The sequence below is a fragment of the Anolis carolinensis genome, chromosome 1, assembly GCF_035594765.1.
Source record: "Anolis carolinensis isolate JA03-04 chromosome 1, rAnoCar3.1.pri, whole genome shotgun sequence".
NCBI classification, from domain to species: domain Eukaryota; kingdom Metazoa; phylum Chordata; class Lepidosauria; order Squamata; family Dactyloidae; genus Anolis; species Anolis carolinensis.
This window is the reverse complement of record NC_085841.1, coordinates 106,583,756-106,600,226: the sequence shown is the minus strand read 5'-3', so window position 1 is coordinate 106,600,226 and position 16,471 is coordinate 106,583,756. Positions and strand designations below refer to the sequence as shown.

The 16,471-nt window shown below is 41.8% G+C and overlaps 1 protein-coding gene across 1 annotated transcript in view; it reads right to left on the bottom strand.

Moving 5' to 3' along the window:
- ascc3 (activating signal cointegrator 1 complex subunit 3) overlaps positions 1-16,471 on the bottom strand; it is a 370,189-nt gene that overhangs the window by 329,811 nt on the left and 23,907 nt on the right. Inside the window, exons 5-6 of the mRNA XM_003215509.4 lie at positions 6,518-6,635; positions 4,952-5,159 (exon numbers count right to left, since the gene is read on the bottom strand). Of these exons, the coding sequence (XP_003215557.2) occupies positions 4,952-5,159; positions 6,518-6,635 (326 nt within the window). The remainder of the gene's footprint in view (positions 1-4,951; positions 5,160-6,517; positions 6,636-16,471) is intronic.

Below are 16,471 nucleotides of genomic sequence, written 5' to 3'. Positions count from 1 at the left end.
CGGAGGAAGTCTCGCGCCGTATCGAGGTAGTTGCGCGTTCTGGGGAGAGGCAAAGAGGTCCAGAGTGGGGAATCCCCACTTTCGGAAGAGAGAGAGAAGAGTCTCGGGATCGAGCATCCACTCGTGGGAGGAACTAGTCATCCTGCTGAGGGCGTCCGCCAAGTCGTTTTGGATCCCGGGAAGATGGACTGCCAGGATCTGTACGTTGCGGCTTATGCACCAGGACAACAGCTGAGAGGAAAGGAGCATTAGCTTCCTTGAACCCGTGCCGCCCTGTTTGTTGATGTAGAAGACTGCCACTGTGTTGTCTGATTGAACGAGGACAGACTTCTGGGAGATCAGGCGGGAGAAGGCTTTCAGAGCTTTGAGGATGGCGAGAAGTTCAAGAAAGTTTATGTGATTGGTCCTTTCGGAGCGAGACCAAAGACCTTGTATGGTGAGACTGCCCAGGTGGGCTCCCCAGCCGTAATTGGAGGAGTCCGTGGTTACGGTGACCGAAGGAGAAGGCTGGTGAAACGGGAGGCTCTTGCAAACGTTGGAGAGGGACTTCCACCAGCGGAGCGACCGACGAACATGGAGCGGGATGGAGAGAAACCTCGAGTTGAGGTGGCGGGATGGTTTGAAGACGTCTATAAACCAACGCTGCAGGGTGTGAAGATGGAGCCTGGCAAACGGGGTCGTGAGGACTGTGGAGGCCATGTGGCCCAGGAGTACTTGGATGGACCGGGCTCGAACTCTCCGTTTGGTTTCGCAGAGGGAGATTTGATGCCGAAGGGCGAGAAACCTGTCGAGCGGGAGGGAGACAGTTTGAGAGAGCGAGTTGAACAGGGCGCCGATGAAGCGGATCTTGTTCGACGGAATAAGGTGAGATTTGTCGAGATTTAACTGGAGACCGAGAGAGTCGAGAAGAGTGAGGGTAACGTCAACGTGACGACGGAGGAGGACAGGGTTGGGCCCGACCAGAAGCCAATCGTCCAGATATGGAAAAACTGTGATTCCTTGGAGTCTGAGGTGGGCAGCCACGACAGCGACGACTTTGGTGAAAACCCTTGGGGCTGTGACGAGGCCGAAGGGTAAAACGGTGAACTGGTAGGTCTGGTCGAGGACTTTGAAGCAAAGGAAGCGCCTGTGGATTTTTCAAATCGCCACGTGGAAATAAGCATCTCGTAAATCTATGGAGACGAAGTAGTCTCCGCGCTGAAGCATAGGGAGGATGGAAGCGATGGATACCATTCTGAATTTTGTAGGGCGTATGAACGTATTGAGCACACGCAAGTCCAAAATGGGGCGGAGCCCCCCTCCCCTCTTCGGGACCGTGAAGTACCTGGAGAAGTTGTTTTGAGGGTCCTGTACTGATGGAGAAGGCCGAATAGCCCCTTTGGCGAGGAGGGTGTCGATTTCGGCGAGAATTTCCTGAGAAGGGTTGGATAGAAGGATCTGCCCCGTGGGCGGAAGCTCTTCGAACTCCAAGGCATAACCGTCTCGAACAATTCGGAGAACCCAGGCATCCGAAGTAATAGACTCCCACTGATGGAAGAAAGGAGCCAGGCGATCTGAAAAGAGGCCGTGAGGTTGATGTAGCAGAGGGGAGGGCTGCGGAGGAGTGGGTCTTGCATCGATACCGGAGGTAGAGACCCGACAAGGAAAAATGGCGTCAGGAACGCCGATGAGGCTGGCCGGAGGTAGGAGTAGTACGGCCGTGCTGCTTCTGAGGATGAGCAGGCCGGCGAGGTTGTTGGCGGTTCTGGTTATTCGAAACCTGAAGGGCTGGTGACGGTAAGAAGGAGGCGGAAAACGACGAAAGCGTTGAGGAAACCATTTGGTACGGTGAGTTTGAGGCTGGTCTCCACATTTGGTAGCTAGGACCTTAAAATCATGGTTAGTTTTGAGTTTATCGTCGGTGCCGGAATTAAAGAGACCCAAGGCGTCGAACGGAAGGTCTTCAATAACTTGTCTGGAAGAAGAAGACAGGCCCGACGACCTCAGCCAGGCGTGACGGCGGATGGCAATGGCGTGGGCGATCATCTTACCGGCCGTGTCGCCTGTATGTTTTGCCATCTGAATTTGATGATGGGCTAGGGAGTCAGCCTCTTGCTGAAGGGTAGACAGCACCAAACGGTCCTCGTCAGACAACTTTGAGAAGAAGGGTTGAGCTTTCTCCCAAAGGATTTGCTGGTATGCACCCATACAGGCCCCATAGTTCGCCATTCTGCAAAGTAGAAGGGCCCCAGAATAGAGCTTTCGGCCCACCGCGTCAAACCTTTTGCCTTCTCTATCTGCAGGAGTATTAGACTCACGACCGGAAGTCTGTGAAGCTTTGACGACCATAGAATTCGGGTCGGGATGGTGTTTTAGCCACTCCAAGGCATCGTCATCAGTGCGGTACCAGGATTCGATCCTTTTTGAGGTAGGAGGGATCGAGGAAGGAGTTTTCCAGGATGCCTGGATGACGTCCAGAAGGTAAGGTAAGAACGGAAGCAGCATGGCCAGGGGGGCTTGGGCTTGGACCCGCTTGAAAACCGGATCAGACACCGCCTTAGAAGTTTGTTTGATCCCTAGACCTAGAGCATCGGCCATTCTCACCATTTGGTCCGAAAAGGCCCGAATATTGTCCGTGGGTGAGGGAGGATCCACCTCGTATGCATCGTGAGGAGGAGAGAGGTCGAGGCCGAGAGACACCACCGAGGCTGAGAGAGCGGAGTCAGGGCGATCGATATCGATCTCATCGTCCTCAGCCCCTTGGGGGGACTGAGGGGGAGATGAAAGCACAGTCTCTGGGGGAGGCAAGGCCTCAAGAGCAGGAGCCATCTGAGCCCGAGTTTCTTTGGAGGCCGAAGCTTGGGCAGCTCGAGCCAAGCGGGTGGTTTGTCTACCCCGTTCCGGTGTCGAGGTCGGGGGAAAAAACTGCTGGCGTGATGGATGATGCACGGCAGCAGGTCGAGGCGACGGCACCCTGACCACTGTTTGGGTGGAGTGGTGGGGTGAATCCTGAAGTTCGCCATCAGATAGAACTCGAGGAGAGGGTTGACGAGGCCGCTGTGCAGGAGCGATCGGAGAGGATCTCCTAGAAGAAGTCGCCGAAGAAGAAGGGACGTCTTTTTTAGAAGAGGCAGAAGAAGAGGAACGTTGGGTGGCTCTCTTTTTAGCAAGCGGCTGCTTAGAAGGAACCCTCAGAGATTTTCCCGGCGTCGGAGGGACCATTGCCGAATCGGACTGGGTCCGACAAGCTTCTTCGTGGGCTCTCTTAAAGGCGATTTTCATCGCGGAGGTTGATGGAGGAGACCCAAGGTGGGACCGAATCGAAGACACGGAGGCCACCGAGCTCGACGTCGAGGAGGGGCCAAGTCTGCCAGAACGAGTCGACATGGTGACCGTGGTGAGCGTGCACGGCGGTTTGACGGGCTTAGCTGTTTTGGAGGCCCTAGACGCCCTTGACGAAACTGAAGAGGCCTTAGCAGCCGGTGCCGACATCGGTCTCAGGTTCGGCGTCGACGACGTGCCCGATGTCGACGGAGTGGGCTCAGGGGCGAGCGACTTCTCGTAGAGCGCTGCTCTGAGTCTCGCGGCTCTATTTTTCCTTGCTTGAGCCGTTAGGGCTAGGCAAAAACGGCAGGTACCGACGACATGGGCCTCTCCCAGACAGAAGAGGCACTTGGCGTGGCCGTCGGAGTCAGGAATTTTAGCGGCACACTGAGTGCAGCGTTTGAAGCGAGTAGTAGACATGAGAATCCGAAGTGAACCTTGCGGCGGAAAAAAAGGAACTGGAGAGCGGGCGCCCAGGGCCGCCTTATATGCCCTCTGGGGACGGGGGCGTGGCTACCACCAAAATTTAAACTTTAGCTTGGGAAGAGTTTCCGTTGGAACCTGCGCAGGCGCAGTCTCTCCTCCATTAGTGTGCATTCACAGAGTACACGAAGAAAAAACTAAAATATACGGTATATTTTAAATAATATTTCAAATAGAAAACAATATGTCAAACAAAACCAGAAAGTATTCCCATTTTAGAGTTGTAGAAACAAAAGACGCACACAATGGACCAATGGATAGAATAAAAGACCCTCAACCACTTTCACATACCTCTTTCTGCCTCTTCTGACTGACCTCTATGATGAGGGGGTAGTTTATTTATATCACCTTTTTCACGAAAGGGTAGAATATCACCATACATAATCAAAGGAGCAAAGAGAAGGGGAGTGTATCTATTTTCTACCAGGAAACTGAAGTTTTTTCTCAAGGGAGGAAGGGGTGAATATGTTTTGTCCCTCCAGATGTTCTCGACTGCAACTCCCACAAATCTTGACAACTGCTTATGTTGCTGGCTGGAGTTAAATTTTAAAATGCGTAGAGGGACAAAGAGTCATCCATTCTAAAAAAAACTATCCTCTTTCATTGGTATCATGAGTTAAACTTACAAACATGAGCTCCAGCCTGACTTTGTTGATGGGGGAAACTGAGGGATGATTGAATTTTTATGGTGGAGGGTTTCTACTACTCTTCACAACATTCATCCACTAGTCACCATTCTATACTTAAGACACTAGAGCATGTGCTTGCACACATTCCACTTTGAAAATCAGTAAGAACTTTAACAACCTTTGTAGATCTTTCTGTCCATATCACTATAGTGCAGTAATATGGATAAGTCCAGAACAATCTCAAAAGAAGAAATCTGCTTCAGTACAATGACTACACTCTTAACTAAAATGACAAGTTACTTCCAACATCTGAATGTCTAACCTGTGTTGGATAGATTGCAAAAACTTAAGGAAGTAGATTGTGTTTCTTCCTATTTTATTGTTTAAAAAGGTAGCATTCTCATAAAATTGTTAGAGTTTTAATGAAATATAAGAACTTAAAACTATAATTAACAATTATAACTGGGATAAGAGAAAATACATATTTGCCACAAACCAAGTTCACAAGAACATTTTTCAACCAATGATATTTTTACCTTTGCATTCGCAGCTCCTTGGGGTCGAAGCACATTCCTCCATCTACAAAAACATCTCCATCATCTCCTGTTCGTTTTTCTCGCCTAGCACTCCGTTTTTCTTCACGACGGTATAGTTTCAATAACTGTTTCTCCTGTTCAGACTGAATTGTGACTTGGCAGCCATAATTGGGTTTACTGTTTTCTCCAGCAAATCTTTTGCACTGTTCTGCAAGAGGGGAAAAAGTACAGCTATCTGTAGATCCCTACTATCTGTGAATGTGAATCATAGCAAAATTTTCAAAGTTGTCCACAAAATTTAAAAAATGCTATTTCCTATGAAAAATTTAAGTAGTACACATTCAGATTTCAGATAGTTACACTGTAATTTAATAAAACAAAGACATTCACAGAACAAAACATTTTCATACACAACAGCATAGGAAAAAGACAATCCATCACCAACATACAGAAAAATTGTTCCTTAGAAAGAAAAATGGTTACAGGCAAGCCAACTGGTATTCAATAATACATAGTTAAATAGTATTCCATACTACTCCAAGAAAAGGCAACATGTGGCCCATAAAATGTTACTAGAAACTACAGCAGCTTACCTTTAGCCAATACATGATGGGAACTGCAATCTAACAAGCTCTGTAGTACTAAACGTTGTCCATTGCTCTTCTACTCCCTTAAGTATGTTCTTAAAGCAAACTTCCCCTTAGATATTTACCTCTATCTAGGTTGGGGATCCTGTGGTCCCAAAATGTTGGTGAAGTCAAACATTACAGTCCAGTCAACATGGTCAATAATCACTGGTGCTGGAAGTTGTAGTTCAGCAACATATAGAGGAGGGTCATGAATGCCTCGTTAATGTTGTATCCGAATACAGATTTTAAAATACAAGAATCTGAAAACTGACTAATAGCCTCCATGTTATATAAAATTTTCAAAGCCAAAAGCATCTGAGAGATTTGATCGAGAAAAAACCCACTGAGGATAATTTTGCCAGTTTTCATGAGTCATTTTAGACTCATGAAGGACTAAGATACAGCATGGCCAAAAGGTCACAAAGGGGTTTTAATGCCTTTAATAATTCCTTAATGTTTTGTTTTTAATTACAACACCATAACATCATATAGCGTATATACAGAAAAATTACAATATGTGCAAAAATCTTTTCAAACAAAATGTTCAAAAAGTTATAAAAACATCAGACACATTTGTGACTTTTCACTCACCCTTTAGATAGGGAGAAAGCCTAGACTAGAAGAGTTAAAAATTGGTGGGATGGCATAAAATTGTGAGTGGGGCCACAATGGGAACCCAGGGAGGCCACAGACCTGGTATAAATGAACCAATAATTAACTTTGGTATGAGATAGCTTCCCATGAGATAGCACTTACATTCTGAGTATTTAGAAAGCTCAGTTCTCAAAAGAAAATCAAAGCAATTAATTAAGTAAACTATGATCAGACAAACTATTTTCTAAAACAAGATAAAAGTATTGTAATAACAAATGCTCTAAAACCTTAAACAGGAATCGAGTCATACAACAACGGGAAACTCTAGCCAATAAAACTTTACCTTGCAAGGATTGCAGCTTATCATTTGGTCCAGAATAAGATCTCTCTAGAATCATAGCTCTATTCTGTAGAAGCTTCTCTATGAGTTCAAATCCTTCTGGTCCTAGCAACTCAAACAACTGTAGAGAGAAAAGGAAAAAAAGGTACAACTGCTTTGGTCTTATGATTTTTTGTGGACACAATATAATTTATAGAAGTTTGCTCATTCACAATTTGAAAGCCCTGGGCAAGAATTCTAAGCATGCGTGGAGCTCCCATAGCTCGCCAGGACATATGGAACTCCATGTGTCAGCATGGTGCTCTGTTCTTCCGTAGCTGCCTTTGGGGATGTCTTCGCATGGATCAAGAGCTGATTTTCAGAAGTGAACATTTTCATTAATTTACACAAATAGATTCCATACACAATCAAGCAGCAGATACGCACTAAGCAGATGGCTTGGGCTATCAACAGTGACAAAACCAATTGCCTGTGAGGAATCCAATCCAGAACACGATTCACAAGCCAGATTTCACATCAATTTTTGGCTAAACGCTGTAAACTGAGTCTGGATTAAGCCAATTTTGAAATTGTCAAAATATCAATAGTGCTTTTTAAAGAATGATGAGATAATTTATAATGATGTGTACATCAGAAAAGCAGCACAGACATCAGTCTTTTTAGTAAAGCTAAAACCAATTTCAAGAATTTCCACAGGCTACTAAGCAACACCTGGAGGCTACCTGAAAGAGGCACTTCATGTACAAATCCCATAAAATGATGCAGTATCACTTCTCCATTTATACAGGCCTAAAACACTGCTAAAGCAACAGATCTTGTTTTATTTTGCAAACTGGGCAAGGTCAGCCATGGTTTATATTTATACTAGCTTGGGGACCGGGCGATGCCCAGGTTATTTGAAAAAGGCATTATTTGTTTTTGAATGTTATGTATTCTGTTTGGAGTGGGTGAACTACAATTCCCAGAATCATGGGTCAATCCTCCCCAAACCCTGCCAGTATTCAAAGTTGGCCATTTTGGGTCTGTGTACCAAGTGCGGTCCAGATCCATGATTGGCTGGGTTCAGTGGACTTTGGATGCAGGTGAACTACAACTCCCAGAATCAAGGCCCCTTCCCACAAACACCTGCAGTATGTTCAGTTGGTCATGAGGCTTCTCTGTGCGAATTTTGGTCCTGGTCCATTGTCAGTGGGGGTCCCTGTTTCTCTGGATGCAGATGAACTATAACTCCCTTTTCCCCAAACTTGTCCAATATGTTATATTGGTTATAGGGATTCCGTGTGCCAAGTTTGGTCCTGGTCCATCATGGGTAGGATTCAATTGCAGGTGAACTATAAATTCCAGTACCTACTACTTCCAAATGTCCAAGCCAATTCCCCTCCAAACCCACCAGTATTCAAATCTGGGCATATCGGGTCTGCATGGCAAGTTTGGCCAAGAGACATCGTTGTTTGGGTTCATAGTGTTCTGGGTGTAGGTGAACTACAACTCCTCTACATTCCCCAGTAGGAGTCACAGTGCTCTGACTTGATGCAGGGTGAACTACAACTTCCACCATGTGGAGTCAATCCCCCAAACTCCTCCAGTAAGTGTAGTTGTGCTGTGTTTGTTCTGCAGACAGATTTGAAAGGGAAGGGCAGGAGGCGGGGCCATGCAAATTCCACAGCAATCGAGAACCCTGGGGTGCCTGCCTGTGGTAGAAGAAAAAGCAAAATCTAGGATGAAATGGTCCCCAAATGAAAGCATTCCTTGGGTGGTGGGCCGTAGTGCTTGGGGAGGACATTGGCAGCATTTGGCCTACATGTTCATGGTGCTCGCTGTAACCTTAATGTCAGTGCAAGGGAGTGGCTTGCTAGTTTCTCAGGAGTGAGAAGTGTAGCCTGTTTGTGGAGGCCAGAGGCTGTCTGTGTGAGCAGACACCTGTGCCACATACACACATACGGGTTTTCACTTTTATTATGGATTTAGATAGATTAGATTTAGATTAGATTTAGATTAGATTAGATAAGAGACTGCCAATAACTACCAGTAGCTGCAGGATATATTTCAGAGAAAGGCAATGGCAAAACCCCCTCTAAGTGTTCCTCGGCTATGAAATTCATAAGTCAAAAAGTCACTTGAAGGCATGTCTGAGTGTATGTAGTTGCCTGTCAATCTATGATGACTATATATATTCCATAGGGTTTTCTTAGGCAAGGAATAAAGATTGTTTTGCCAGTTCCTTCATCAAATATATAAACAGACTTTCCATTCTGAATTACAGCTGATAGTCACTGTAATGCACTCAATGTAACAAATTAAAGAATCAAGGGAATCTAAATAACTCAGGTTTTTTACCAACATCCTCTGCCTTCTATACAACTATCAGAAAAAGATCATCCTTCTTAGTTTTATTATATACTGAAAGAGAAAGTTCAAGGAAAAATACAGGTCCACATTCTAAAGAGCTTACAATAGCTATTTACACAGTGGGAACTAGAAGTGAATGTGACATGGGGTGAACGTAAACAAGTGTCATTCCTTGGGCTTTGACTTCATTTCAGTTAGGAAGTGGGTAAAGGAGTTAAACCAAAGATTCCCTGGAAAACTGACAAAAGAGTGAGATATGGTATTCCTAGAAGTTCCAAAAGGACATTCCAACAATAATGAATACACGTCAAGAGTGGAAAGACTTCAAAGAGGGCAGGAAATTGTCATTTTTAGATCTCTGGGGGTAACATTGCTTCTTAAAACCTGATGATCAGATTCATACTATGAAGTTTAGAACAGAATACTAGGTATTAATCTTTTTTAAAAAAAATGTATCTTATATCTGCCCAACACAAAATTCTTCATATTTCCCAAATCCCTTGTGCTTGCCAGTGAGCTTCGAAGTGAAGACAACTTTCACTTGCACAGCAGTTTGTAGAAGGCAGAGGAGACTCCTGTGATTTTGTTTTCTTCTTCCTCTTTCTCTTCTGGCCATATTATAATGCAATAAATAAGTACCATATATACTTGAGTATAAGCCAACCCGACTATAAGGCGAGGCACCTAATGTTACCTCAAAAAACTGGGAAGAACGGAAGCCACCAAATAACCCTCTTTTTTCCCTTTTTCTCTTCTCTCTTTTCCTACTTTCTTATACCTATATTGTTCCCCTACTTTTATGTATACAAAATACTCTCTTCTCTTAATAAAATCTATTATTTAAAAAAACTGGGAAAACTTATTGATTCGAGTATAAGCCAAGGGTGAGAAATGCAGCAGCTACTGGTAAATTTCAAAAATAAAAATAAAAATAGATACCAATAAAATTGCATTAATTGAGGCATCAGTAGGTTAATTTTTTAAATATTTACATAAAACTGTAATTTAAGATAAGTGTAAAGGCACGCTGGGGAAAATTGCTATCTATAGGTCTGGCTACCCAAGCGGCATTCGGTTTACCCTTTAATTATACCTCAAACCCCAAAGTAAACACTCTTGAAGCTGGTTAAAGATAACCAGAAATATGTTTATTGAACACAGGAAACAGTCCTTTTACTGTATTAGAAATAATATGAGATAAAATCGCTGAAATTATAAAGAAATAAAACTATATTGATTGAGAATGAATGCTATAAAGACTATAAAGGATAAACACACAAGCTATGAGGAAAGGTAGGTACTAGGCTGTGAGGTGAGGTAAGTACCTAAACTATGACCTATGTGGTAAGTACCAGCTATGGTGAACTATCTATAATGTCTGTGAGGTAAACTATAAAGTAAGTACATAAGCTATGAGGTAAACTATGAGGTATAATAACTATATGGTAAGTACCTAAATTATGACCTATGTGGTAAGTACATATGGTAAGTACTTCACTATCAGGTAAGTACGTGATTTATGTTGCCTGTTTGAATTTGCCAGGTCAAAGAACCCAGACCAAATTCTAAGACCTATCTCTAAGAGGTTTTTCTCTGGAATGCCAAATGTAGGGGGAAAAGGCCTCTAGAGATTAGCTCTCAGGCTGAACCATCCCATCCAAACCTACAGGGGAGTCCCAAGCTCCTCCCCCAAAACAGGAGCCAATGGAACATTGCACCCAAGAACAGCAAAGCAGGAAATAAGCAGGGGATAGGAAGACATCACAATAAGACAGTCCAACACTGATTAAATTATTCTAACCTTCTTCAATGTAAATGTGCTTATGTATCCTTCCAATAATAATAGAGTAAAATAATAAATGTAAGAACAACAATAATAGAGTAAAATAATAAATGTAATAATGATAAAGTAAAATAGTAAATGTAATAATAATTTTTAAATTAATTTGTATTGTGTTATTAGCTATAAATACAGTGAAAGAGAGGAAAACAAATACCGTAAAGATAGTAAGAAAAAGTGGGGGGAAATGAGAGAGTGATAAAGAGGAGAAAAAAAAGAAAAAAATTAAAAAGGGGGTGACTCCCCATTGTACTCTTGAGGATTTTACATTGCCATTGTCGATTTTCTTATCCGGTATTAACAGTCCTAATATTTAGATGTGTTTTCATACATCAGATAAGTCTATTGTTACTTTGTGTCCATCTCTGAAGCCCGACCAGTCTGTTTTTTCCTTGACGTCTCTTAGTCTCTGAGTCAAGATGTCCATTTGGATTATGTCAAACAATTTTAAGATCCAGTCATTAATAGTAGGTACCTCCTTTTGCTTCCATACTCTGGCTAATACAAGTCTTGCCGCAGTTCCAATAAGAAAGAGCAGTTTATCTTGGTTCTTATTCGATTTTACATTTGGTATGCCTAGCAGATATGTTTCAGGTGATAAAGGGAACTTGGTTCTTAATATTGTTTGTGTTGCATTGTGAACATTGTTCCAGTATTCTTTAATTTTTTTTACATTTCCACCATTGATGGTAGAAGGTGCCTACTTCCTTATTGCATTTCCAGTATTTGTTCGAGATGTGCTTGCTAAAATTAGCTAATTTAGCAGGGGTGTAGTACCATCTGAAAAACATCTTATACAGTAGTCTCACTTATCCAAGCCTCTCTTATCCAAGGTTCTGGATTATCCAAGCCATTTTTGTAGTTGATGTTTTCAATATATCGTGATATTTTGGTGCTAAATTCGTAAATACAGTAATTACAACATAACATTACTGCGTATTGAACTACTTTTTCTGTCAAATTTGTTGTAAAACATGATGTTTTGGTGCTTAATTTGTAAAATCATAACCTAATTTGATGTTTAATAGGCTTTTCCTTAATTCCTCCTCATTATCCAAGATATTCGCTTGTCCAAGCTTCTGCTGGCCCGTTTAGCTTGGATAAGTGAGACTCTACTGTACCAGTTTTCTTGAATTTCTGTGGCTGAGGTATATTTTATTTTTTATTCCAGATATCTTCCCACTGATTGGTGGTTATACTGTGTCCAATGTCTTGGGCCCACTTTAGCTGGCAATTTTTAATTTGTTCCTCCTCAGTTGACTATTGTAATAACAACTGATAAAAGTATCTTGATGATTTTTTCCCCCTTTTTGCATTATAATTTCCCAGGGGCCTTGATTTTGTAGCATTGTGTTATTTGATAATATTGGAACCAGGTTATTTTTGGGAATTCTTTTTAAAGTTCGTCATGGGTCTTTATGTTATAATCGTGATTGTCCAATTTTTTGAGAATTTGTTTGTATGTAAGCCAATTTTCTGTCACTAGTTCTCTCTTATGTTTAACTTCTATCGGGGATATCCAGCATGGGGTCTTTGAGTAAAGCCTATCTTTGTATTTTTCCCACACTCTGATTATAGATGCCTGGATATAATGATTGCCAACATTTTTCTCAGTTTTTCTTTTGTTATATCATAAATAATTGTGCCATCCTGAGCGCAAGTCATGGACTTCCAGTTCTAACAATTTAACATGCTTAAGTGTGGCCCATTCCTTGGCCCAGGACAAACTGCAGGCTTCGTAGTATACTTGAAAATCAGGGAAACCTAGCCCTCCACTTTTTTATCGTCTTAATATTTTCAGCCTTATTCTTGGTTTTTTATTTTTCCAGATAAATTTTGTAATTTCCCTATTCCGTTTTTTAAAGAGAAAATTATTTCTAATTATTGGGATTGTCTGGAAAAGTATCTGTGGCAAGATTGACATTTTTATAATTGCTATTCATCCTAGTATCGAAAAATTTTGGTATTTCCATCTTTCCAGATTTCTTTTTATTTTCAGCCAGAGTTGTTCATAATTATTTTTTAATAGTTTAGCATTACTTGATGTTAATATCACTCCTAGGTATTTTATTTTATTTTCTATTTTTATTCCTGTTTTGAGCTGTATCAATTCTTTTGTGTTCCCATCTATGTTTTTTGTTAAGATTTTCATTTTTTGTTTATTTAATTTAAAACCGGCTACTTTTCCGAATTTTTCTATTTTATCTATCCAATTGTTTGTGCTGTCTTTTGGGTTTTCGATGATGCATACTACATCATCGGCATAGACTCTTAATTTGAAGTTATGTTTTCTAATTTTAACCCTTTGAGACTTTTGTCTTCATTTATTGTTCTTACCAAAGTTTCCATAATCAAGATGAAAAGAAGTGGCGACAAGGGACATCCTTGTCTCGTTCCTCTTTCGATTTGTATATTCTTCCTATTTTCCTGGCCATTTATTATTAATGTTGTCCCTTGATTCCTGTCTATGGCTTCTATCGAATTTATAAATTTGAATCCTATATCTAATTCCTTTAGCAACAACTTTAGGTAATTCCAATTAATTTTATCAAAAGCCTTCTCTGCGTCAATAAATAGCAATGCTAATTGTTTTTCATTGTGACTCTCATAGTATTCAATTGTATCGATCAGAATTCTAATGTTGTCATTAATTTGCCTGTTGGGCAGGAAGCCCGTTTGCTCCTCAGTTATCCAGTTCGTCATGAAAGTTTTCAATCTTTCTGCCATGATTACTGTGAAAATTTTGTAGTCGTGGTTAAGCAAAGAAATTGATTTGTAATTTTTTATTTCTGCCGAGACAGTATTTTCTTTATGTATAAAAGTGATATTGGCAGCTTCCCATGATTTTGGAAGTGTTCTATTTTCTAATTTATTGTTTAATGTGTTTTCAATAACGGTCCTAATTCGTCTTTGAAAGTTTTGTAAAAGGTAGCGGTGAAGCCATCTGGTCCGGGTGCTTTATTGTTTTTTAGTTTGTTAATGGCATTCTCTATTTCATAAGTTGTTATTGTATTATTTAAAGCTTTTCTTTCTATGTCTGTCACTCTTGGTAATTTTAAATTGCATAAATATTCCAATATCTGTTCTTCCAGGATTTCCTCTCTCCTGTATAGAGCCTTCTAAAATTGTACAATTGTTCAGAGATTTTATTCTCCTCTATGTATGTTATCCCCTCTTGTTGTATTTTAGTTATGTATGTCTTCTGTTTTCTCTCCTTTAGTTTTTTAGCTAACCATTTCCCTGTCTTGTTTGCATTTTGGAAGTAATTTTGTTTGGTAAATTTCAATTGTGTCTCTAATTTTTCTGTCTGCAATATCTGTAACTGTTTCCTAAGTATTTCTAAGTCCATTACTATCTTCTTATTTGATGGGTGTTTTTTTAATAATTCTTCTTTTTGGTTGATTTGATCAAGTATTTCTTTCATTTATTTATTTCTGTTTTTATTTTTTATTCTATTTTGTTGTATGAGGTATCCTCTCATAACTGCCTTCATCACGTCCCATTGTATTTCTTTAGTGGTCTCATCTCCTTTATTAATGTCCAAATATTCTTTTAGTATCATCCTGTTTTTTTCTATGTCCTTTTCTTTTTTCAGCAAATTTTCATTAAGTCTCCATCTGAAGTTGTTTTTAGTCCCTTGAATTGTGCATTCCAGAGCGCAATGATTTGAGAGGGTTCTGGGATGTATTTTAATTTTTTTATTCTAATTTTAAGAGCACTGGTCATTCAGATAGAGGAAAATACTAAATGTAATAATAATAATAGAGCAAAATACTAAATGTAATAATAGTGATAGAGTAAAATCATAAATGTAATAATAATGATGGAGTAAAATAATAAATGTAATAATAATGATGATGATGAAGTAAAATAATAAATGTACAGTAGAACCCCGGTAGTCCGAGTTAAACGGGCGAACCTCAGCTCGGTCAACCCGGATCACTCGGATTACCAGGCTTCCTCTCTGTTCGGCCGAGGTTTGGATCCAGAGGAGCGGCAAGCTCCCCTGGATCCAAGCTGCGGCCGAACGGAGAGGTAGCCTCCATGGCCACGGTTTGGATCCAGGGAAGCTTGCCACTTCTCTGGGTCCAAGCACCCGCCGAACGGAGAGGAAACTTCTCCCTTTTGGGCCAGCCATTGATCAGGTGAAGCGGGAGGGCCGCAAAAGCCCTCCCCATTCACCTGCCCACCCGTGACTCGGCTCCTTCGTCACACCGGGGGCCGGCAGCACCAGCGCCTGGCGTGGCGAAGGAGCCGGCCGTGCGTCTGGCTAGGTAGATAGTAAGCTACCTAGCAACACGCAGGGGGCACTCGCTCCTTGGGAGGTGCCCCCTGCGTGTTGCTAGGTAGCTTGCTATCTACCTAGCAACACGCACGCCAGCAAGCAAGTGAACAGGGAGGGCCTTTGCGGCCTTCCCCGTACACCCGCTCAGATTGCATGGAGGCTCGGACAAGCGGGGTTCAGAAAAGCGGGGTTTTACTGTAATAATAATGATAGAGTGAAATAATAAATGTAATAATAATAATGATAAAATAAAATAAAATGTAACAACAACAACAACAATAAATAGAGTAAAATAAGATAGGAAGGAAGGAGAAAGAGGGGGGAAGCCAGACCAAAGAGGGGAAGCAACAGAGCAGATCTCCCAGCCAGGACTGAAGCCAGGAATCAAGGAGGGAGGGGGAGGGAGGGAGGGAGGGAGGGAGAGGAAGCCAGACCAGAAAGGGGAAGCAATGAAGCTGATCTCCCAGCCAGGACTGAAGCCAGGAATCAATGAGGGAGGGAGGGAGGAAGACAGGAAAAGCCAGACCAGACAGAGATACAAGGGAGTATATCTCCCAGCCAAGACATTAGCAAGGAATCAAGGAGGGAGGAAAGGAGAAAGAGAGACAGCTAGAGGAAGCTAGACCAGAGAGGGAAGCAACGGAGCAGATCTCCCAGCAAGGACTGGGAAAGCCAAACCAGACAGGGAAGCAATGGAACAGATCTCCCAAGCAGGAAGTAAGGAAAGAAAGCAGGCAAGGGTGGGATTTGCCTCTAGACCTCAGATCCTGGGCAGCAGATGGAGGAAAAGGCATGCGCGGGGCAAGGGAGGAGGAAAGAAAGGAGAGCTAGGTGGCTGAGCAGGGAGGTGAGAGTCCTGGACAGAAGGCATGGGACTGAAAGAAGACCTTCTTTCAGCCCCATGCCTTCCCACCAGAACCCTCACCCGAGTATAAGCCGAGGATGCATTTTTCAGCCTTAAAAAAGGGCTGAAAACTCGTCTTATATTCAAGTATATACGGTAAGTCTTTTGTACATTCCAGTACAACTGGTAGCAAGAAAAGAAAAAGCCTTGGCTAGCAAACTATGCCAGTATTTTTTCCCACCTAAGTCAAATGAGCTGGATTCTGTTCTTTTATTTAAACCTTTTTATCTATCACTCTGAGAAGTCGAGAGGAAAGTGATTTCAGAAGAAAATGTACAGTTCTCCGCAGCTGTTGCTTGTTAGGCATTTTCTTTGAGAATGAACAACTGAAATTCAGTACATGGACTTCATGGTGACGTAGAAATGCATCTTCCAAAACTTGAGAAATATAATTTTGGATATTGTATTTTTTTAACCATTATAGAACAACAAATCCACATAAGTTTCTTAAATCCTTCTTAATTTCAATAAATCTATTTGGAAAATAAGGTAAAAGGTAAAAGAGAAGATAACCATATTATGAGCACACAAATAAGTGTCCGAAATTGGTCAGGTATTCACGAAGAATTGTTAAAAGAA